The 23,848-nt window shown below is 42.6% G+C and overlaps 2 protein-coding genes across 4 annotated transcripts in view; one reads left to right on the top strand and one right to left on the bottom strand.

The window, feature by feature from the left end:
* The window catches only part of lace (serine palmitoyltransferase long chain base subunit), a 143,903-nt gene extending 138,736 nt beyond the window's left edge, over nucleotides 1-5,167 (bottom strand). The window contains exons 1-2 of one of the 2 annotated variants that reach the window (XM_070094477.1): nucleotides 4,973-5,167; nucleotides 595-801 (exon numbers count right to left, since the gene is read on the bottom strand). In XM_070094477.1, coding sequence (XP_069950578.1) covers nucleotides 595-801; nucleotides 4,973-5,107 — 342 coding nt within the window. In that variant the 5' untranslated portion in view covers nucleotides 5,108-5,167. The remainder of the gene's footprint in view (nucleotides 1-594; nucleotides 802-4,972) is intronic. The other variant, XM_070094478.1, reaches the window with a different exon arrangement.
* A 231-nt stretch (nucleotides 5,168-5,398) lies between these two features.
* Nucleotides 5,399-23,848, top strand: part of LOC128696668 (reticulon-2) — a 190,936-nt gene continuing 172,486 nt past the window's right edge. The window contains exon 1 of one of the 2 annotated variants that reach the window (XM_070094476.1): nucleotides 5,399-7,488. In XM_070094476.1, the coding sequence (XP_069950577.1) occupies nucleotides 5,547-7,488 (1,942 nt within the window). In that variant the 5' untranslated portion in view covers nucleotides 5,399-5,546. The remainder of the gene's footprint in view (nucleotides 7,489-23,848) is intronic. The other variant, XM_053788000.2, reaches the window with a different exon arrangement.

Here is a 23,848-nt window from a genome sequence, read left to right as displayed (position 1 = left end):
GTTGAAGGTTCAAGTCCCTAGCACTTAAAACCTCCTTCACCACTCCCCCCCCCCTCCAAAAAAAAAAAAAAAAAACTTGTAGCAGGAAGGGAGAGGTCCTAATAATGACCAGCAGAGGCAGGGCCAGAAGCTGTGACTTGACCATTGCAACCACATATATGTGAGTATACATTTTTTTTTCTGCCTCTGTACTGAATTGATAGAGCCCCTGATTATGAAATATTTCCTTAATAATGTTACCTTATATTATATACATCTCTTTCATACATTTGTTAGCTTTAACACCACAAGCATAGCTCTACTCCTGTAGCCATATAAAGTATGTGTTAATTACACATACACAGAAGCAAAACACACATACATACTTTATGTACATACTGCAGTACATTATATATACAATAATACAAATATGATGTGTGTTTGTGCGCACACATACACATACATGTGCACACACGCAACTAATGCACGTGAACATATGCACCCACACAAAAAAAAGTGTACTGTATACACAAACATACTCAGTAGCTCCTACATTCTTATTGGAACTTTACCTTCACGGCTGGGGGTTCATGAAAAAAATGGAAAGAGTCTTACCTCTCTGTTCTTCTCTTTGGTAGTCACAGGGCTGAAAAACTCCTTAATGTAGCCAACGAAGAGTAGGACTCCATAAGACAGGAAAGTGAAGAAGGCTACAAAGAGTGAGCACTCTTCTTCCTTGTGGTAATTACTCCTCTTAGAACCAGACACATTATCAAACCCTGAACTAGCAGCCCCATTTTGTTTGGTAGCTCTAATTCCATGCTGAGAATAAGAACAAAGTTTGGTTTGTCTATGAAAAGCCATTATGAAATTGGAATATGTCTTCAGTAAATGCCTATAAGGTTAAATAAATGACAAACAAAATGATTTGCCAAGCAGGGGCTTCATCTGACTTGATAAAGCCCACGTGGTAAAAAGTTGTCATTAATGAAGGCATTCATTGCATCTAAGTATTATTTACTCCAAAAGCCCTTTAATTAAAAAATATTGTACATGGATAAGGGTGACTTGGGAGAAAATTAGTAATAAATCTATATAATGCATGAGATAGACAACAAATGATATGGGAAGCCTACTGGTATTTTTGCTCATCATGGAGCTCTGTTCTAACAAAAAAAAAAAAAAAAATAAATAAAGGTTATCTAAAATAAATAATGTTCCCCAAAATATGGCCCACATATGAATACAAGGAAACATATAGGTCAGAGAGTATGAAAAAAAATTGATACCATACTAAATGTAAATGAGTAAATAATGAAAGATTATGAAAAAATCAACATGGTACTAAGGAAAGTGAACATAGCTCTCTAATACCCACTATATGTACCTGTCACATTGCAGAAGTTTGATTATCAAAATCAAAACTAAGCACTAAACCCACCAGGGAGCAGAAGTCTGAACAAAAGATGGATTATTTTATTACTGTACTAATACAATTTTGCATCATGACTAGGCAATGTAAAATACTGAACTAACCAAATGAGTTGTACAGTATGTCCCAGGTTTTTTTTTTTTTTCATAAATTTAATGAGTTTCATTGAAAATATAATTGCATAGGTAATGTGCAATAAGCTTGCTAAATATTAAAAGTTACTTCCAGACTTTTGTAATAAACAATTTTATAATAAAAATCTGACTAAGATATATATAGTAGCTTTATCTACATCATCTCTTTTATTATGATAACATTTCTTGGGGTTAACACACATGCAGATTCCTAGTAATTACAATAAACATGTAGTTGGACATTTCTAAAAATTATGGGATATTCTAGATTAAATCAAGAGCATTTTCCTTTAGTATGCCTAGTTTAATTACATGAAATATAAATTCAGGAAGGCATATGCTATAAAATGTCAGGACTGATATATACATGTTTATGGATGAGAAACAGAATGGGAAACCCATAAGGATTTGAATCCTTTCCAAGATATGTAGATTACCTAGGTTGTCATAAAATGTCACTTTTTATATTTATAATGATTACATGTAGTGGCACAGCCAAGATTTCAATGTTGGGTTTATCTTGGTTAGCCAGGATTTCATATGCTGATTTTCTTAAAATATGTTTATCAGTATTTATAGTATGTGAAATGTCTTTGGCTATTGTGTTTTTGTTGTCATTGATCAGCATAACACTGAAAATTAGCCATTAATTAAAAAATAAATAAAAAGTATTTACATCTGGGGTAGGGTTTAACCCCTCTTCAATTCTTTCTATGGCTGCACCAATGTCTATATGGAATTTGTAACTGAGGCATGCAAACTTAAATACAAAATTTTCTCATGTACAGTATAGACAGCCTCTCCTCACTTAATGACAGAGTTCCGTTCCTAAGACCACATCATTAAATGAATTCGTCGCTAAGTGAGGAGCATACGAGTCTGTGTCAACCATCTCTGATATTGTTTTCATGTCACCTTTGCACCATTTATAACATTTCTGGTATATTTTTAAATGTTTATACAGTAGTGTATTGCATACTGAAATAAACAGAATATAGGAAATCAGCTCTAATATACATTATTTAGGTATGAATACTGGTCAGAGAGCCCGTCGTAAGTCCGAAGCGTCAGTAAACGAGTACATGTACGTCTGTCGCTAAGTGAGGAGAGGCTGTACTGTATCTTTGTGTAGTATGCCTGAAGGGTGTTCCGGGGGTCAACGCCACCTTGGCCCGGTCCAGACCTTGCATTGGATCAAGGCCTGATCAGCCAGGCTGTTAAAGCCAGCTGCACGCAAACCAACGCAGCTCAATTGTTAGCACAATCAGTTCACACACTGAGGTTTGTGGTTCGACCCCTGGTACATGTGGAAACATCAGGATGTGTTTCCTTAAGACACCTGCTGTCCCTGTTCACCTAGCAGTGTTATTATTACTGTATAATCAAGGGGGTAGCGCTAAACCCGTAGGATTATACAGCGACTGTGGGGGGATGTGGAAGGTATTCAGGTTTAATTCAGGGAACTGGAGCACAGATCCAATTCCCTAGATCAAGAGCCCCTCACCAGCATCTAGGAACCTTCCTTGAGGGGTCACCTAGCAGTAGATGGGTACCTGGGTGCTTGCCAATTTGTGTGGGTAGCATCCTGGGGACAAAACTAACCTAATTTGCCTGAAATACTCTGCATAACAAGGGGCTTTCTATATAGTAGCATGTCATTTATGTTAGTTAGGCCTGCATACTTGGTACATGTAATTGTAAAAATAAAGATATTATTATTATTATGATCCATAGCTCAGCTGGTCAGGTACTGACTTTAGATGCCTGTCCAGCTCCCTCTTGAAGACAGCCAGGGGTCTACTGGTAATCCCCCCTATGTATGCTGTGAGACAGCTGAAGTTTTGGGCCCCTTGCACTTACTGTGTTGTCTCTTAGGTGTCAAATAGCTCAATCGCTAGAGCACTCAGTTCACACACCGAGGTTTGGGGATCTAATTCCCGGTATGGCTGGAAAAATATTAGGATGTTTCCATAAGACACCTGCTCATCCATCAGTAAAATGGGTACCTAGATGTTAGTTGACTGGTGTAGGTCACATCCTGGGACAAAAAGTAACCTAATTTGCCTGAAATGCTCTGTATAGCAAGAGTAGTATGTCACTGATGTCAACTAGCCCTGTATACTTTATATATGTACTTTGTAGAAATAAAGATATTATATTATTATTATTCAAGGAACCCCTGCTTTTCACTGGGGATGCTGTACCTTCTGCTGAGTCTTATTTCTTTTTGCAGTAAAAAAAAATGTAGTTTACATTTAATAAAACAGTGATAGGCACAAAAGAAAGCCAGTAGTATTTAAAGCATTTCAGGCAAAATAATCCTAATGTTTCAAGACTACTATTAGTAGGATTTGTTATGTAGTTAACTACAATCATATGTACAATAAGAAAGGAAGCCAATTCAGCCAAGCAGCTGTTCTCCAAATTGACTAACCATTTTTGTGACACAGTATTAGCAAAAATAGTATTTCTGTAAATAGCACATTTATTTTGGTTGTGGAGCATGTCTGAAATAACAGACATTTAGTAGCCATTATTACATTCATAAGGGAGCACTAAACCTGCAGGGGTCACACAGCACCTGGGATTGGAAGGCATTTAGGGTTGATTCGAGGAATTAGATTATAATAAAAAAAAAAAGCACTAAGCCACAAGGGCCGAGGAATTGGAACATTGGTCCAATTCCTTATAAGTAGAGTCGTGTCATATGCCTGACCAAATGTTAACAAAGTACTGATGCCAGAGTATGGTAAAGTTACAGTAGGTTACTTTAGGTTAAGTCAAGCGAATTTCATTAGGTGGGGTTACTTTTTAGGCTATTTTAGGGAAAGTCAAGTGGGATTTGTTAGGTTTGGTTACTTTTTTATCACTTGGACAGCAAAATATTTCGACTGTAATAAGAAAAAAATTAATATTGCAAAATTCAAACTATAATGGTTCCATATTTTTACCCTTATTCCGTAGTGTACACAGTATGTTTTATACATTAATACCAGAGTTCCGTCTAGTAGTAAGTTTAGTCATTAAGTACATCCTAATACATCGTTATTAATACCACGAGCAATGTGTGATGCCCATGACCTTCCATGAATGATACTGGGAATACAAATTTATCTTGTACCTAAGTAATAATAACGGCACCTGTACTTTCACCTTAGTAATACTGTCTGCATGACCTGTACATTATAGAATGGCAGAAATTAGTCATTATTCGTTGTGAATGATCATAATATATATGACACGCAGCATCACTGCTACACTGAGAAAATGAGGTCATAATTCCGTAATTGTTATCGCACTTTTAGTTGTATTTATGCTTGAAACTGGTGATTATTATGCGGAAATTGGGTGCGGTAGTTCGGCTGGATGTCGTAACCCACTTTGAACCTATAGTTTAAACACGAAACTTGGACGCGGAAATTCTAACCTGCTGATGAGTGTTTCCTTGGTCATTTCCTGCGTTATTGCCGGCTATTTTCTCGTTATTACATTCTACAAATTGCGTGTTATTTATGATTTTGTGATGAGAAACTTGAGCGGGGAACTCGGTGTGTGCCACCATGTTTTGGTATCTGGTTGGGCTGCTTGCATGAGCCGCCCGTCTTTCATACTATTGGCTGATCTGAATGACCCGCTTCTCCCCGCCCAATCACCAACAAAATCTAGTTTCCATGTATGAAAATTAATTTTAACATTTTAATACTATAATTTGATCAAATTATATAAAAAACACGAATTATTTGGCAGAAGTTATGACGTGGGTGGTGTGTGTATTTGTTATTTTAATGAAGAGACAGCACATGCTGTGTGTTGTGACATACCGAGGACAATCGCACAGTGCAGCTGGTCAGGCTCAGTCACACAGCAGTGCTCTGTGTGGAGGTGTTACACAGAGCCGTGTGTTGTGTGCCTGCTTCTAAACTTGACACTTTTACTCTCCACGGACGATATACTAAGTTTTGGTGACATTGTGTTCGTTTGTGTGATCATAAGGCATAGATATGTCAGAGTTTGACAAGTTTTCAAATATGCCCAAGGCAGATCCTACCGACCCCACCCCAAACCAGGATCCTTTTTCAACTGGATCGAATAGAGATTCCTTGAATCTAGATGACTTTGAGAAGGTGGACGCAGACCAGCTGCCGCCTCCTTCAAACCAGATTGCTGGTACTACTTCAGCTGTCATCGATAACATTATATCTCAAGTGTCAAGCACAGGACACGACCTCTTCTCCAACTTTCCAAGCATGCCAGGGTCAGATACCAAGCCTGGAATTCCTTCAGCATCACCTGATCCATCATCATCTACCTTGAATGATCCCTTCAAACTCGAATCTGCGACGGACCCTTCCAGTAAAGAAGCTGTGCCCAGCAAACCCTCTGCTGATCTGGCGTCTGTCACTCCACCGCTCTCTGATTCCATCGTTGATAAGCCTTCGCAGGGTATGTCTCAGATTGATGTCCAACGCCCACTCGCAGATTTCATCGTCGACAGTTCTTCGCAGGGCACGTCTCAGACTGATGTCCAACGCCCACTCACAGATTTCATCGTCGACAGTTCTTCGCAGGGCACGTCTCAGACCGATGTCCAACGCCCACTCACAGATTTTATCGTCGACAGTACTTCGCAGGGCACGTCTCAGACCGATGTCCAACGCCCACTCACAGATTTTATCGTCGACAGTACTTCGCAGGGTACATCTCAGGCCGACGTCCCACGCCCACTCACTGATTTCGACAATCCTTCACAGGACATGTCTCAGACTGTTCCTCGCCCACTCGCTGATTTCATTGAAGACATTCCTAATTCGTTTACGACAGTTTCATCTGACTCCTTCGGAGGGGGCTCCGTAGATCTGGCTTCTGCTCCACCACCTAGCACTGATTCTATCACTGACAAACCTTCGCAGGACATGGATTTTGATGCTTTTCAGAAGGACAAGCAATTTGATGATTTCATGAAAGACAAGCCATCGACAGGACTGTCGCAGTTGGATGATTTCATGAAAGATGAGCCTTCGACGGGCATGTCACAATTTGATGATTTCATGAAAGACAAGCCTTCGACGGGCATGTCACAATTTGATGATTTCCAGGAAAGGCATTTCGATGATTTCCAGAACACACCTTCGCAGGGAATTTCTCAATTTGATGATTTCGAAAAGGACAAGCCTTCGGAAGGTGTGTCCCAGTTTGATTTCCTGAATGACAAACCTTCGCAGGGCATTTCCCAGTTTGATCTAATTAAGGACAAGCCTCCCCAAGGAATGTCAGAGATGGATGATTTCTTTGCTGCAGGGGACCAGAGCAGCTCATTCAGTAACTTGATGTCTGAACCTGAGGGTAAGCAACCAGTTACCGAGCCCCAGTCTGAAGATTTCTTAATTACGAAGAGCCAAGCACCGGCTATGGAGTCCATCCTAAACCCTGAATCAGCATCAGTAACCCAAGTATCGTTAACTCCGTCTGACCCTGAACCTGCCTTTAAACGCGATCCTACACCTCCACGCGAGCCCACACCACCCCGTCAGCCCACGCCCCCACCCCGTCAGCCCACGCCCCCACCCCGTCAGCCCACGCCCCCACCCCGTCAGCCCACGCCCCCACCCCGTCAGCCCACGCCTCCACCCCGTCAGCCCACGCCTCCACCCCGTCAGCCCACGCCTCCACCCCGTCAGCCCACGCCTCCACCCCGTCAGCCCACGCCTCCACCCCGTCAGCCCACGCCTCCACCCCGTCAGCCCACGCCACCACCCCGTCAGCCCACGCCACCACCCCGTCAACCTCCACGTGAGCCAACTCCACCCAGAAAGATGAGCCCACCGCCTATGCAGGTGCAGGAGGAGGTTACATCAGCACCATTACAAGAAGCCAATATCACACAAGGAAAGATCTACAAAGTATCAGACTCCACTCGTAAATCCCTGGCTGTGTTCAACCCACGTAAGTACTGTACTACTATTCCTTAAATTCTGTTTTGCTTAGCACGGGAAGTTGGTTCGTATACATAAACTTACATTAAATCTCGTTGAACAATGGTTGTTAAAGATGATCCTTCTGTTATACGAAATGCAATATTGATTCTAAATTATGTTGAAATTATAGCGTAATTACTATATCTAGCCTAAGCGGTTAGAGAAGCACACAGCATACTAAGTATGGTAATCACTCAAAAATAAAAGTACCTGTTTTGCACCAGCTGTTGGTAAATGTTTGAACGTCACTTCTCAAAGAAAAGCTAAACCTTTGTTTCCAAATGTAGTAAACAATACATACATATAATTATTTTCTAAATATTCTTGTTTTTTTGATAATGCTGCCCGGGAAATTTATGGGTTAAAAAAATGATAGCCCATATTAAACAGCGTTTTCAGGAGCTTTTATAAAGTCCCGAGGACTGACACATTTTTGCGAAATATTGCCCAATAGTTTCGTTGCTAAGTCTGTTTTAGTATAGGGGACGGGGAAGAAACCGGGTTAAAGGCAGAGAGTCCTTTTGTTGGTGGCATGGGATAATGAACCATGTCGCATCAGCCAGTGAGTAGGCTGGTTGGTTAATTTCATCTGAAGCTTGACTACACCTGGGTCATTTAGGCTGCATACAACCAGTTTGTTCACCGTTAGTCAAAAGTACCTTAAACTTTCAGTATATATACGTTGACAGATGTACACCTCTCGGTGCATAGTATTTCGTTGCCCCGCTTAATGACTGATATTGTTTAAAACATGGTAAAGAGTGTTGGCCACAATTTCGTGGTTTAGTTTCTTTTTAATCGTATACTAATAATTTCCATCCCTAGAGGCCCGCTTTCCATCTCGGTCTTAATTTGCACCAACACATGCAGCCACCCATAGTTACTGGCAAGCCCTAATGGTAATTAGTATAACTAAGACATCATCCACAGTAGTATATGGGAACTTTTACCTCCTGTCAGTGGTCCCATCAAAAGGACAGCTTGTTACATTTTTAAACATGCGACGTGTCTAGTTTAATAGTAACAGGGTTTTATGACAAGGATAAGGAATGTTGCCCATACATAGTATATTAAGCAAGTAGGATGTGTTGACTCTCCAAACTTCCTCCATAAACCGCACATGCAGCATGGGGGAAATGGTGGCCACGCCCACCTTCCCGTATTTACTACCTCGTTACCTCCTAAACCATACCCCCGGCCGGGATTGAACCCGCGGTCATAGAGTCTCAAAACTCCAGCCGTCGGGTATGGTTTATTTGCAATCGTGTCATTACGATTTCTTAAGTCTCGTTACCTCCTGCTTTCCTTGGCCCTGTGAAAGAAACGACCGAGAGAGCACTAGGATATCACCCATGTTAGTCTTCTGTTACTGCTGTGTAAAACATCTAGCATCACTCGCTTTCCCCATACCAAGCTGATGAATATCAGTTTATAAAGGTTGGCAGAGATGAAAGGACATGACTAAGATATCTGATAAAAGTAATAGCCCATGAAGAGGATTATCAGTACTTGGTGCAGTAAATGTATCAGGAGGGTGTTCGTAGTGCTCGAAAGAATATTTAATGGTTTTCATGTCCACATTTTTTAAGCAGTATTGAAGGCTTTTTATTTATTTTTGGGTGGGGGAGGGGCACCCAACAAGTTGTGGGTGAGAGCGTAGACATAGGCTATGCCCTTGGATCGGGAATGAAGATAAGATGTGCTAACCTCTACATGTTATACCATATTGCATTACTGTTTAAGAGAAAAATTGTGACCAGACATGTTAGTGTTCACGCGGATTGCACTGAAAGGGGGGGGGGGTCTACTTTATGGGTGGGACAGAGTATTGGTATCTGTCCGTTTTGATGGTATCGGTAACAGTATCGCCTAATTTTGATGGTTGTTAGGTAAGACACATATGCAACAGTTAGGTATCTTCATTTCGAAACGTTTCGCCTACACAGTAGGCTTCTTCAGTCGACTGAAGAAGCCTACTGTGTAGGCGAAACGTTTCGAAATAAAGATACCTAACTGTTGCATATGTGTCTTACCTAACAACCTGTCGGTATTTTATACCATTTTAATGTTCATAATTTTGATGGTACAGGTGTCGTTCCATCCGTAATCTATTAATTCCTGACCTGTACTTTTAATCTTTTATTAGCTTCTGCATTTGATTCTTTGCCCAGTAAGCTTCCATTGCAACTAATGTTACATTGACCCTGGAGGTTCCGGGGTTCAACGCCCCTGCGGCCTGGTCCTTGATCAGGCGTCCCGGTGGAGCATCCAAGCTATTTCTGCTGTCCGCACGCAGTCCAACGTGCGAACCGCAACCTGGCTCATTGGGCAGTTACTTTAGGTATCTGTCCAGTTCATTCTTGAAGACAGCCAAGGGTGTTTTGGTAATCCCCCTGTATGTATGATGGGAGGCTGTTGAACGGTCTTGGGGGGGGGGGGGCAGACAGTGTTTTCTTAGTGTACTCGAGACACCCCTGCTTTTCCTTGGTTATGTTGCACGATCTACAGTCTTTCGCTTTCATAGGGAATGATTTGTGTGCAGATTTGGGACCGGTCTCTTTGGTTTTCCAGGTATAAATTATGATGCATCTTTCTAGCCTGCGTTCCAGGGAGTACAAGTCAATGGACTTCAAACGTTCCTAGTAATCAAGGTGCTTGACTGAACTTGTACGTGCAATGAAGGTTCTCTGTACATTATCTAGTTTCACTTATCTCGAATGGGGGTTATTGTACAGCAATATTCAGTGGTTAATCATTGTTCTGCTTCATTCATCTATATTTTGGCCCTTCGCATGTCAGTTTCCTTGTTCATTCTGTCGATGCTCCAAAGTATTTTGCACATCGTGATCACACGTCTGCCCCTTTCTCTTTCAGTGACGCGAGGTTATTTCCTCGTGGCTCATGTTCGTCAGCTCCGGGACTAGGTTGACAGTGTTCCCTTCCCTCCCCCCGTTTATTCCTCTTCTCTATACCTTGGCCAAAAAAAAAAAAAAATGCTCACGAGAAAGTTAACCCGTGGGAGTCGTATAGCGTTTGAAGAAATGGAGGCAATCTTGTTTGATTCGAGGATGAGAGAATAGCTCCTTGAAGGGATATTTTGGTAAAATAAAAGCCCAGGATGGTTATGGGGCAATGCAACTCAGTAACTAATTGGCAGAGCTGTACCAGAGTTGATGAAATTCTGACCTCAAATCATGACCTGGGGTAGACTCGAGGGGGAGTACGAGGTTAGGTATGCTAGTTACATACGGTATTTGGGAACTTGGTATTTTTTATTTTTGCAAGTAAAACTTATTTACTGAAATTCCTCTAGGATGCTACCTTGATGCCGGCGAGTGGAGGCTCTTGATCTGTGGAACTGCATCTGACTTCCCTTTCCTTGGATCGAACCTAATTGCTACCTATTACTCCTGACACTAAATGACCCCTAAGAGTTTAGCGCTCCATAAAAGAAATTGGTCCTGCGAGAGTAGTCTTTGGCTATTAGAGGGCTGAGAACGAGCCCCCACCATTCCTTGCCCTGGATGACCCATAAGAATTTAGCGCCTTGCATAAATATATAATATAATGCCCACACGGTGGCCCATAGTGGAAGGAATCTTGGTGTGAGGCAAACCGCTTCAGCAGGGATCAACAGGTCGCAACGCTGCATTAGAAACAGCCCTTCCCGGACATTGCTACCACTTCAAGGTGACTTGATCAAATAATTGTTGCTCCCTTTCTTTTCCTTATATCGAACCTGATTGCTTCCAATTCTGCAAGGCGCTATGTAAATCCTAAGAGTTTAGCGCACTCCCATGAAATAAATCACTACCTTCCTGTAATTAATAGTTATTGTTACCTTTGATGGATTTCGAGTTTTCTACTACGGAACACTACCCTTGGTAGGCTCGTCTGATACTTGCCTGGATAACCAGGTTGTTGCTGTTGGCGGCCTGCTGGCCCCCTACGTCTGTCATATAGCCTGGTTAATACGTCACTTGGTGGAGGTACTTATCTAATTTTCTCTTGAAGACTTGTACAGTTTGATATCTTTTAAGATCAACAGTTTGGCAACACGGATGTTGATAGTGTTCTCTTATTGTGTCCAAGGCGCCACTACTCGTCATTGGGTTTGTTTTGCATTTTCTCCCATCTCTCGTTCGTAACTAGTGGTTAGGTGATAAATTTGTCGAAAATGTCCTGTACCTAGATACCGTTGTGTTGCAGTGTCTGACACTAGGTACAGAGGGCATTTCGACAACCTTATATAACCAATAGGTACGAGTGAGAAAGGCTGGATTTGAGAAGGACCTGCTTACCTTTTTGCTGCAACTAGTGGGCCTCTCCTCTTCTGTCTTCAAGCTTTCTGCAGTTCACCTTCGGCGGCATTAAGTCTCCATTCTCATGTTTACGTTGTTCCAGACTATGGAGCTGGAGGAGGAGCTTGGACATAGGTGAAATTCCAGTCACTTAAAACAATGGATATAGCCCCGCTCCATAAAGGTGGCAGCAAAGCATTAGCTAAGAACTATAGACCAATAGCTCTGACGTCCCACATCATAAAAATCTTTGAAAGAGTGCTAAGAAGCAGGATTGCAAATCACCTGGATTCCCAAAATCTGCACAATCCAGGGCAACATGGGTTCAGGGCAAGTCGCTCCTGCCTCTCACAACTACTGGATCACTATGACATGGCCTTGGATGCACTGGAAGAAAATCAGAATGCAGATGTAATATACACAGACTTTGCAAAAGCATTTGACAAATGCGATCATGGCGTAATAGCCCATAAAATACGTGCTAAAGGAATAACTGGGAAAGTGGGGAGATGGATCTTCAACTTCCTAACAAATCGAACACAAAGAGTAGTGGTCAACAGAGTTAAATCGGAGGCTGCCATAGTGAAGAGCTCTGTTCCACAAGGCACAGTACTCGCCCCCATCTTATTCCTTATCCTCATATCAGACATAAACAAAGATATACACCACAGCACCGTATCATCCTTTGCGGATGATACTAGGATCTGCATGAGGCTGTCATCTGCTGAGGACGCGGTTAACCTCCAAGAAGATATAAACAAAGTTTTCCAGTGGGCAACGGTAAACAATATGATGTTCAATGAGGACAAATTCCAACTACTCCGTTATGGAAAACTGGAGGAGATAATAACTAGAACAGAGTATACTACTGACTCCGGCCATACAATAGAGCGGAAAAATAATGTAAGGGACCTGGGAGTAGTAATGTCTGAGGATCTCACTTTCAAGGATCACAAGTGCCACGATCGCACGTGCAAAGAAAATGATAGGATGGATAATGAGAACTTTCAAAACGAGAGATGCCAAGCCCATGATGATCCTTTTCAAATCACTTGTTCTCTCTAGGCTGGAATACTGCTGTACATTAACATCTCCATACAAAGCAGGTGAAATCGCAGATCTAGAGAGTGTACAGAGATCCTTTACTGCACGTATAAGTTCTGTCAAGCACCTTAACTACTGGGAACGCTTGGAAGCACTTGACTTGTACTCGTTGGAACGCAGGAGGGAGAGATATATCATAATCTACACTTGGAAAATCTTGGAAGAAATGGTCCCAAATCTGCACACAGAAATCACTCCCTACGAAAGTAAAAGACTGGGCAGGCGATGCAAAATGCCGCCAATAAAAAGTAGGGGCGCCATTGGTACACTAAGAGAAAACACCATAAGTGTCCGGGGCCCAAAACTGTTCAACAGCCTCCCATCAAGCATTAGGGGAATTGCCAATAAACCCCTGGCTGCCTTCAAGAGAGAGCTGGACAGATACCTAAAGTCAGTGCCGGATCAGTCGGGCTGTGGCTCGTACGTCGGACTGCGTGCGGCCAGCAGTAACAGCCTAGTTGATCAGGCCCTGATCCATCGGGAGGCCTGGTCATGGACCGGGCCGCGGGGGCGTTGATCCCCGGAATAACCTCCAGGTAACCTCCTCAAGGCTGAGGGACTGATCACCCTTCAACAACTACGGTATTCTACTGAAGAAGCCTGCTGTTTCGGAATGATACCTAATTGTTGCAGGTGTCCTACTTAAATACTTGTCGATACTGTATGTCATTGTTATATTCACATTAGTGTGTTGGGCCATCTGTGGAAAGAAATTGGAGGAGGCAGAAGACGGGATGTACCATAGTGGTACTATATGGTACATAGAGGAGGAGGCTAGAGGCAGTGATGTCATGTTTGAGAGCAAATTAGGTGTCCCGTAGCTCGATTGCTAGTGCACTCGGCTCACACACTAAGGTCCGGGGATCTATCCCCTGCACGGGTGGAAACATTAGGAAGTGTTCCCTAAGGTACCTGCTGTGCATATTCACCTAGCAGTAAAATAGGTACCTAGGTGTTAGTCGACTGGTGTGGGTCGCATCCCGGGGACAAAATTGACCTAATTTGTCCGAAATATGTATAACAAGGGGCTTCCTTTATCACTGATGTCAGCTAGGCCTGTATACATTGTATATATACTTGTAGAAATAGATTTATTATTATTATTGTGTGTTGCGAATGTTATTTATATAATTCGGAGCGTAGACATTAAAAGACCATGTGAGATCACCAAGGTAGAATTCAGAGGTTTGAGGAGGGGTTATTACAGGTAGTTTGGGCATGTAGAGAGGCTGGACAGGGATAGGTTGACGAAAAGGGTGTATAAATATGGGATGGAAGGTAGGAAGGGTAGGGGTCCTCCCAGGAACGGTTGAAGGGAGAGGGGAAAGCAGCTTGGAGTTTTAGGGGCTTGAGCATCCAGCAGGCTTGTGATTCCATGGCTATTATGGTGAATGAAGGAAAGTGGTTTCTTATGGACGTTCTAGTGGAGTGTGAATAAGGTAGCTGTTATGAAGGGATTGAGGAAAACCTGTTAACTGGACTGAGTCCTGGAGGTGGCAAGCACAAGCACAATGCCTGCACTCTTACAGAGGGATGTCCATGTTGCAGTCGGAGGGTTAGCTAAATTGTAATGTCAACACTTTTTTGGCAAGACAGCGTTTGAATGAATGATGGTGAAAATAAATAAATAATTATTATATATTGTGTGTAAAAGTGAGAATGGTTGAATATAACAAGTCTCTCTCTGGTCTCCAGTTTTTCTTCCTAAACTTGCAACAAAACAATATTAACATGGCTCTGATGTCTGCCACAAGACAAAGTTCTTATGTCCATGTTGGGAGAGTAAAAAAACTCATTTTTTTCTTAGACTTTATTGCTAGGTTGAGGAACAGTAATGTATGTAATGATATAAGGTGTAACTTGGTCACTCATAGCTTAGTGGTAGCCCCTTTGGCTCACAACCGAAGAACCCGGTTGAGAGTAGTACTCCATATTGACAGTCGTGATATGGGCATGTTTCCTTACACCTTCTCCCCCCCCCCCGTTGACCTGCCAATAAATAGATACCCGGGTGTTAGCTGACTATTGTGGGTAGCATCCCGGGGAATCGTGGAATGCCCAAGATAGGAATGGGCATTTAAATGATCTTAGGTGTGATAACGGGTTTTAGCATATAAATTCCACTATCTCTGTAGAAACATTTGACATGTACTGAATGGGTGTTTTCAAATGTAGACAAAATTATTAGTTTCTGGATGCGATCCACAACAGTCTACTAATACCCAGGTACTGCCAGGTGACCCGGGCAGCAGGTGAGTGCGTTGCCAACCGAGCCACGGAACACCCCATACGTAGGAGGGATTACCAACAGATCCCTGGTTGTCTTAAAGAGCTGGACAAATTTCTCAGTCCTTTATCAGCCGGGCTGTAGTATGTTGTACTGTGCGGCTAGCACCAACAGCCTGGTTGATCAGGCCATCCACAAGGTCTTCTGGTCTGGGACCGGTCCGCAAGGGCATTGACCCTCTGAATACTCCTGGAAGACTCCAGGTAGCCCTGAACTGTTATGGTAGCAACCTTGACTCGTAAAATACTGCACAACGTAACCAGACTTGAGCACCTCCCTTCATAACAAGTGATGGGATAGGCTGTAAGAGAGACCATACAGTAAATTTGCACATTAAATTGGATATTACCAAAAGGTGTTTACAGTGATGTTAAGGCACTCGCATGGTCTGGCATCATATGTGGTTAGTTAACATGTGTTGTTCGTATAGAAAACATTCACAGTACCGTGGCTGCGACAATTCACGTCTAACCCATAAACTGAAGGAAACAATTTTTTTTTTTGGTGTGCGCGCATACATAATTGTACTCGTCTATTTGTGATTACAGGAGTCGATTCACAGCTCCTGGCCCAGCTTCTTCGCTAAAAAAAGGCACAATACCGTGACCGGAACGATACACGCTAGTTGTGTACGTGTACTCGCCTATTTGTGATTGCAAGGGTCCAGCCGCAGCTCCTGGCCCTGCAGTGTGTGTGTGTGTGTGTGTGTGTGTGTGTGTGTGTGTGTGTGTGTGTGTGTGTGTGTGTGTGTGTGTGTGTGTATGTATGTGTATCTCGCATTACTGCTTATATAGGGAGTGTGGAGTGGTTTCTTTAGTAAGATGTAAAGTGGTATTATCGTGGCTTTTGTAATGGGTTATCGGCACGGCAGTTGTAAATTCTCGTGGTAGCTTATGGGCGAAACGCCTTTATTCAGTCGGGAAAAATATCCTTTTAATGTGAGCATTTGTGAAAACTAGGTAAAACACGGTTGGTTGCAGGTAGTGAGGTCTGACACACTTGAGATCACAAAAGCGGTGGGCATCAACCACACAAAAGAGTGGGTGGGGAAAGAGATAGCTGGAAATAGCAAGAGTTCAGTGTCACTGAGAGCAGAGAATGGTGGGACAACCACGAAAAAAAACACTCCTTGATAACGGTATATAAAAGTGTTTAATATCTGTTTCCACGTACACGATATCAGTCTTTTATCTTTGTGTGGTGGTGTCGACAATATGGCGTCAATTTGCAGCCACAACATGGTAATGACTACTATTTACTCTACCTATTTGTCTAAGACCACCCCTAACGGTTTTTTTTTTTTATAAAATAATTGCGCTCCACTTAATTAAAATGACTCCAAAAATAGTAATGCACCATATTATAATATTTAAGTCTCGTCTCGTTGAATCTTTACGGTGCAGATGAGTAAACTTTATTGAACATATAAACACCGACTCTCACAAATGCAACCGTGTGTTGCTGTGAAAATGAGTTTTCTCGCATCTGCTTATGTATGATTTTATATTTAATATTTGTTGTCAATTTTATCTGGCGTAAATCATGAACATGCAGTAGTCTGGCCATACGAAGACGAAGGATGCAGCCTCCACCACTCCTTGTGCTGACTGACCCACGTGGGTTTAACGCTTTCTATATTAGTGTTAGCCGTCAGTTCTGCGCTTTATGACCTTTGTAGGTTTAGCACTTCTTTTTGATGATAACCGTCAATGAACTGCCTGACCTTCTCTGGTGCGCCCAGGGGTCTCTTAATGTGGCAGTCATTTTTATATATGAAATTTCACCTCACTGTTGCTGGTGTGGGTTAATAACTTCAGGCCGCAATTACGTCGCTATATCTTATATTGCTCCATTTTGTTTTATTCATACGTTAAAAGTACACTCAGCAGTGTGTCGGGTGATTACTGCTTATGATGTTACCAGTGAGAAGTGTGCGCTTTGAGGAACAGTATACATATTATTATTATTACAATCAAGGGGGAAGCGCTAAACCCGGAGGATTATACAGCGCCTGGGGGGGGGATGTGGAAGGCATTCAGGCTTAATTTGGGGAACTGGAGCACAGATCAATTCCCTAAATCAAGAGCCCCTCACCAACATCAAGGAACCTTCCTTGAGGGGAACAGTATACATAACTGTTAATGTGCAAAAGCACGTGACTTGACAGACTGGTTTCTTTCAATATCTTTGTGGTTTTAAGCTCAGGCAGTGTGATCTGCTCTGTTGATTGCCTGTATTTTGTTGTGCGCAGATTTGCGTCCCTTTTGACTACTGTTATGAATGAACTATTAGCTTTACTAAAAATATCTGCTCATGTGTAACTTTTTATATAATGTAGTGATATATGCAATCGACATTTTAGGTCATAGAAGCATTTTTTATAGTTCGAAAATTTCTTCAGTAATTTGCGAATTTTCTTTAGTAATATAATATCTACTGCAGTCTGCAGTAGATTTTATATTGTAGATGAAGCAAAATAATCATGCCCTGTTTTATCTCCAAGGGCACTAGTGACTACTAATTTTAATGAGGAAATGGGTACTTGCGCAGCACCTGCGTAACTTTATTCGAAGATGTTTCTCCTTTGACGAAATAAGTAAAGAAACCAAAGCGTGGCCTGGTGGCTAAAGCTCCCGCTTCACACACGGAGGGCCCGGGTTCGATTCCCGGCGGGTGGAAACATTTCGACACGTTTCCTTACACCTATTGTCCTGTTCACCTAGCAGCAAATAGGTACCTGGGTGTTAGTCGACTGGTGTGGGTCGCATCCTGGGGGACAAGATTAAGGACCCCAATGTAAATAAGTTAGACAGTCCTCGATGACGCACTGACTTTCTTGGGTTATCCTGGGTGGCTAACCCTCCGGGGTTAAAAATCCGAACGAAGTCTTATCTTACTTTTTTCATCATCTTGTCTGCATTGTATACCATAAATGTAATGATATTTTTGTTAATGAGACAAGGAATAAGGAACACTAGCAACCATCTTTCCCTAGCTTGCTCTCCGCGCTGCCTAGACACACCACTCCTGGCCTAGGTGTGACGTCACCTCTCCTTCCTCCACTCCCACATGACGAGTCGTCCGTCCTACAGTGGTTCCATCTCCCACGTTATGCATTCACGGAAATGGAAATACGACACAACGCCTTCTGTAGCACAGTCTTTGTCTATGATTAAGCCCCTTCACTTGAACCTAAATGCACTTGTCCTCACCAGATGGGCCAGTTAGTCTGTGAAATAGAATTCAGTCCCGAGACTGACGAAGAGGACGTGGCAATTATGAAACTCCGTATAGGGTATACTTACCTCTTGGTGCATCTGTTTTATCTGCATTTAGTAGACAGCACTGCATTGCCTATCGCAGGGGAAAAGAGAACACTTTCTGCCTGAAGGTCCTAGATTACATTTCGCCGTGACTGTTGCGCCAAGACCTGTTTCATCCTCGTCATATAAACTCAGTCCTTGTCCTTCCTGATGGGTTCTACTCCCACCCGGATGTTCTTCTCCATCCTGCAGCGGGCGGGCTCCTTCCTCCACACCGCGGCCAGATTAACATACAGACTATTGACAAGTCCTAATATAAAACTCGCCAGGAGGCAGGATTCATACGGCTCAGGCTGGGTCCTCGCTGTCAATAATCTTAGGTAACTTCATTGCTGAAACGTTTCACCTGTACAGAAGGCTTCTTCAGTCGAATAGAGGTAATTTTAATGCTGGAAACGGTGAAATAAGTGCTCAGTCCGTCGGCCTTGACCGGCGGTGCTCAGTCCGTCGGCCTTGACCGGCGGTGCTCAGTCCGTCGGCCTTGACCGGCGGTGCTCAGTCCGTCGGCCTTGACCGGCGGTGCTCAGTCCGTCGGCCTTGACCGGCGGTGCTCAGTCCGTCGGCCTTGACCGGCGGTGCTCAGTCCGTCGGCCTTGACCGGCGGTGCTCAGTCCGTCGGCCTTGACCGGCGGTGCTCAGTCCGTCGGCCTTGACCGGCGGTGCTCAGTCCGTCGGCCTTGACCGGCGGTGCTCAGCCCGTCGGCCTTGACCGGCGGTGCTCAGCCCGTCGGCCTTGACCGGCGGTGCTCAGCCCGTCGGCCTTGACCGGCGGTGCTCAGCCCGTCGGCCTTGACCGGCGGTGCTCAGCCCGTCGGCCTTGACCGGCGGTGCTCAGCCCGTCGGCCTTGACTGGAGGTCACAGCCCCCGCGGCCCGGTCCCAGACCAGACCGCTGGTTGCTGGCCTGATCGATCATACTGTTAGTGACCGCCGCCCTCAGCCCAACGTATGCGCTACAAGCCGCTGCTCATCAGGAACTGTTTTGAAGACTGTAGAGTTCCCTCTTGAAGATAGCTAGGGGTTTATTGGTAATTCCCTTTATACATAAAGGGTGTTCAAAAATCGCAGTTCATTAACACTTGGAATTCTTAAGTGTATTTATCGCTCCCCTGCTTTTCCTTGTAGGTATTCTGTGTCTACCAAGTCTCTTGTGTTGGTAATTAATAATTTTTGTGTGCAATTTGTGACCAATCCCTCCATTATGTTCCGGGTGTAGATTATGATTCATCTTTTTGGCTTGCGTTCTAAGGAGCTCCCAGTAATTTAGGTGCTTGACTGAGCTTATACAAACTGTGAAGGTTTCTGTACATTGTCCAGCTCAGCAATTTCACCTGCTTTGAAGAGGGGTCCATTAGTACAGAGCAATATTCCAGCCTAGAGAGAACGAGTGACTTTAGAGTATCATCATTGCCTTGGTATGTCTTGTTTTGAAGCTTCTACTTATCCAACCTATCGTTGCTGAAATAATCGACAGAAAGCTATCAGTTCAAACAAAAGTTTTCATATAACTTAAAATAATTAAAATATCAGGTAGGATAAAATAAGAATATTCTACAGTGTCATTATAGTCTTTCAAACGGGAGTAAACTGGGCTAAAATCTACTTTCATATAAAAATACGTAAAAATTATGAACTGAAATAGTAGTCTAGCCTGAAATATTACTGTATACTAAGAGGCCTATTGAAGGCTGCGAAATTGCTGCTCTGCAGATGTGCAGAGAACTTTCACTGCCTGCGTCTGTCCAGAAACCTAAGTTATTGGTAACAGTCCTCAGGGTACAGGCGAAAAAGCTGTCAGTGCACCAAGACTACTGGTGGTACTTGTTCCAAATGTTCGCACTGACATGTCTCCTGCTTTCGCAGGAGACATGTCAGGTTAATTAAGGGCTAGTGGAAAGTATCCCAAATAAAAACCAACGATACAGTAAGTTCACCAACGGATAACTCGATTAACATAGGGAATCTTAGGCATACATACATAATACATAATGGAAATTTAAAGTATAGCATGAATTTCAATAATAGATACAGGGTCTATTTTATACAAGAGTATAATGGGGGAGTGCTAAACCCGTAGGATTATACAGCGCCTGTGGGGGGGAGGGACGTGGAAGATATTCAGGCTTAATTCGGGGAACTGGAGCACAGATCAAATTCCCCTTCCTGAAGGAGTTATGCAAGATGAACCTGCTCTTCTATTTAGGGTCCTTTAATGTACGGTACATTGTGAAATGTATATTATAAACCAATCTGTAATGAACACTTGTCAGTGCTCAGTAATAACCCACATGGAGGCAGAAACTCCGAAGATAAATTGATCAGTATGTTTTCGACCACCTGGGCTAGTAGGCGTACATACAGTGCTTATCTTGTTCTTCTGTATGTTTGATAATACTTTTGATAGTACATTGCTGCCACAGATATACCTGGGAATGCAGATTTTGGGTTAATACATCTCATAAATCATACACAGTGACAAATAATAGTTGTTAATGTTCAAGTTATTAGTAATTAACGTATAATTGTACATAGTTGTAAGTTTGTTCAGACTAGTAGTGGTAGCCTGTGGCCTTGACTGCCTCCTGCGGTGTAGTCACGGAAGTGCAGCCAAGAGGAGAGACGTGCGTCATGCAAGAGCCTTTTGACGTGTCTTTCTGAACAAAGCCAAAAAAAAAAAATCGACTTTCTGTACTTGTGCTGAGACTGTTTACCAAATAGTCGCAAAGAAAAAGTACTGTTTACAGTTCCTGAGGTATTCCAATGCGATTAAAAACAAAAAAAGAAAAGTCTCACATTGTGCGTCAGTGCCTTTTTTTTTTTTTTTTTTTTTTTTTTTTTTATATAGGTTTTAACTTGCCTCAATAGTATTGATAACATTGTTAGTGCAAGAACAGTATAGATTAATTTTCCTTAGATCTTGAACTTGTATGGAGAAAAAGTAAAACAACTTATGACGGTTCAGTTTGGAGAAGGTGAAGAGATTGATAGCGTCTAGGATGACTTGTTACTGTATGAACCTTGAGTTTAGCGCTTAGTTATTGTAATAATAATAGAATGACTTGTAGCAAGGAAGTAAGAGTTTGTGGCAACTATGCAGCTTGTATGGTCACCTAGAGTTTAACAGTGGTCTGTATATAGTCAGTACCCTCCAGGTAAGATACTCTAGAAAGCATGAGTCATGCATGCTCTTGATGCACCATTAAATGGTAGAGCTCGTTACCAGTCTATTACACTGAGGAGAGCGGCTCGTCGTAATGTAAACATCTCCCTCAGGGATTTTTTACACACACACACACACACACACACACACACACACACACACACACACACACACACACACACACACACACACACACACACACACACGCGCGTGTGTGTGTGTGCCTCTAAAAACCGGTAACTAATAAACCATACCACGGGTGGGGATAGAACCCGCGATCAGAGTCTGAAAACTCCAGATCGTCGCGTTAGCCACTGGGCTAACACTAACATCTAGGTAGGGAGGAAGGCTATGCCATAGTCCCTATTCATGTTGCATCACCCTGTGACTAATTTATTTGTTCGTACCGTATCTGTAGAGTATATTCCCGCAACTACATGGCAATGGACATCACAACCGACATATCGCTGGAGAATTGTTCGTCTATTTTGTGTTCGTAATATTCTATAACTATGTCAATGTGACACTAAAGCATCTAAGACTAGCCTTCAGGAATCTTTCTATAGAACATCGTGTTGCTGTACACAACATATGACAAGTCAGTATTAGAATTAGAGATGTCGCAAGGATGTTATAAAGTTTTTTTATAGGAGTCGACCAAAGATCGACCTTTAAAAATAAAATCGGCCAGTAAAATCTGACGCAATAGCCCGAGGAAGCTTGTCACAAACGTAGCTAGAAGAGTATACACGTTAGTATACTCTTATTATTGTTACTTCTGTTTATTAGTTTATTTTCGGTCACAAGTATATTGTTCCTTCAAAGGGGTGAAGGGGTACCCTTGATGCAAGTGAAAGGCTTTTGATCCAAAGAATTGAAGCTACTCTCCCTTTCCTTGGATCAAATATGATTACGCCTCTCATTTTTCTTGCGCTGCATGACTTTTATGGGTTTAGCGATCCCTCTATGGATCTTAATGTGTCAAGACACTTAAGGAAGCGTGTCATGCTTCTGATGCAGCTCTGAAGGTTGTTTCATACTTGTCTCCAGGCGGATACACACCTGGGAAGGCAGAATTGACATTCCTTAGTCTCATTTCGTGATCTAGCACTTTGCTGATTTAATTAATTCATTAAGGTCTTGAATTTTATATAAGGTGTCTGTCACAGAAGCTTGTAATTTCGTTAGCTTGGTAAACAAAATTTTCCAGAAAAATATTTGTTCTTGGCAAGGAGAAGCATAAGAAACTGATGGGCTCTGATGATTTACTGTGAGAGGCTTAACTAGATGTTGGTGCCCTGACCCATAGTTACTCTCCTCAGTCCACCAGGCATCCATGGGGATCTCGCAAATTAAAGAACTGCTTTTTTTATGATGGCTATTTATGATACCACGTACCTAAGACGTTCACAAGATTAATGGAGCTATTTGTGTATATACACTGCGAGTTAACTGTAATTCCTATTCTAAGGATTAAAATATTGTTGATTTTGAAATCTTTGCAATAGCTGATAAGTATGATTCAAGAAAACGGAAAAGCCAATGTCTATAGAAATATTCGACATTTGGTTCACTTGTACTGAACTTTCACAAGTTTTCTTGTCTTTATATTCCTGATTAATATAGACCTGAAGTGTAAACTTATGACACCGTGCCGTATATAGCCCTTCGATTTAACAAACTAATATGCGGCTTTGTATGAGGTGCTTATTTTGATCACTTGATAATATGCACAGGCACACGAGAGTGTACTCACCTATTTGTACTCGCCTATTTGTGGTTGCAGGGGTCGAGTCTTAGCTCCTGGCCCCGCCTCTTCACCGGTTGCTACTGGGTCCTCTCTCTCCCTGCTCCATGAGCTTCATCAAACCTCGTCTTAAAACTATGTATGGTTCCCGCCTCCACTACGCCACTTTCTAGGCTATTCCACTGCCTGACAACTCTGAAGAAATACTTCCTAACATTCCTTTGACTCATCTGAGTCTTCGACTTCCAATTGTGACCTCTTGTTTCTGTGTCCCCTCCCAGGAACATCCTGTCTTTGTCCACCTTGTCTATTCCGCGCAGTATTTTATATGTCGTTATTTGTAGATGAATGGTTCAGAGAACCGACATGTTGATAAATTAGACACATGTGCAACTCTTGGGTATCTT

The sequence above is a fragment of the Cherax quadricarinatus genome, chromosome 46 (genome assembly GCF_038502225.1).
Source record: "Cherax quadricarinatus isolate ZL_2023a chromosome 46, ASM3850222v1, whole genome shotgun sequence".
NCBI classification, from domain to species: domain Eukaryota; kingdom Metazoa; phylum Arthropoda; class Malacostraca; order Decapoda; family Parastacidae; genus Cherax; species Cherax quadricarinatus.
The sequence above is the reverse complement of the archived record's forward strand: the minus strand, read 5'-3'. Positions and strand labels throughout refer to the sequence as shown.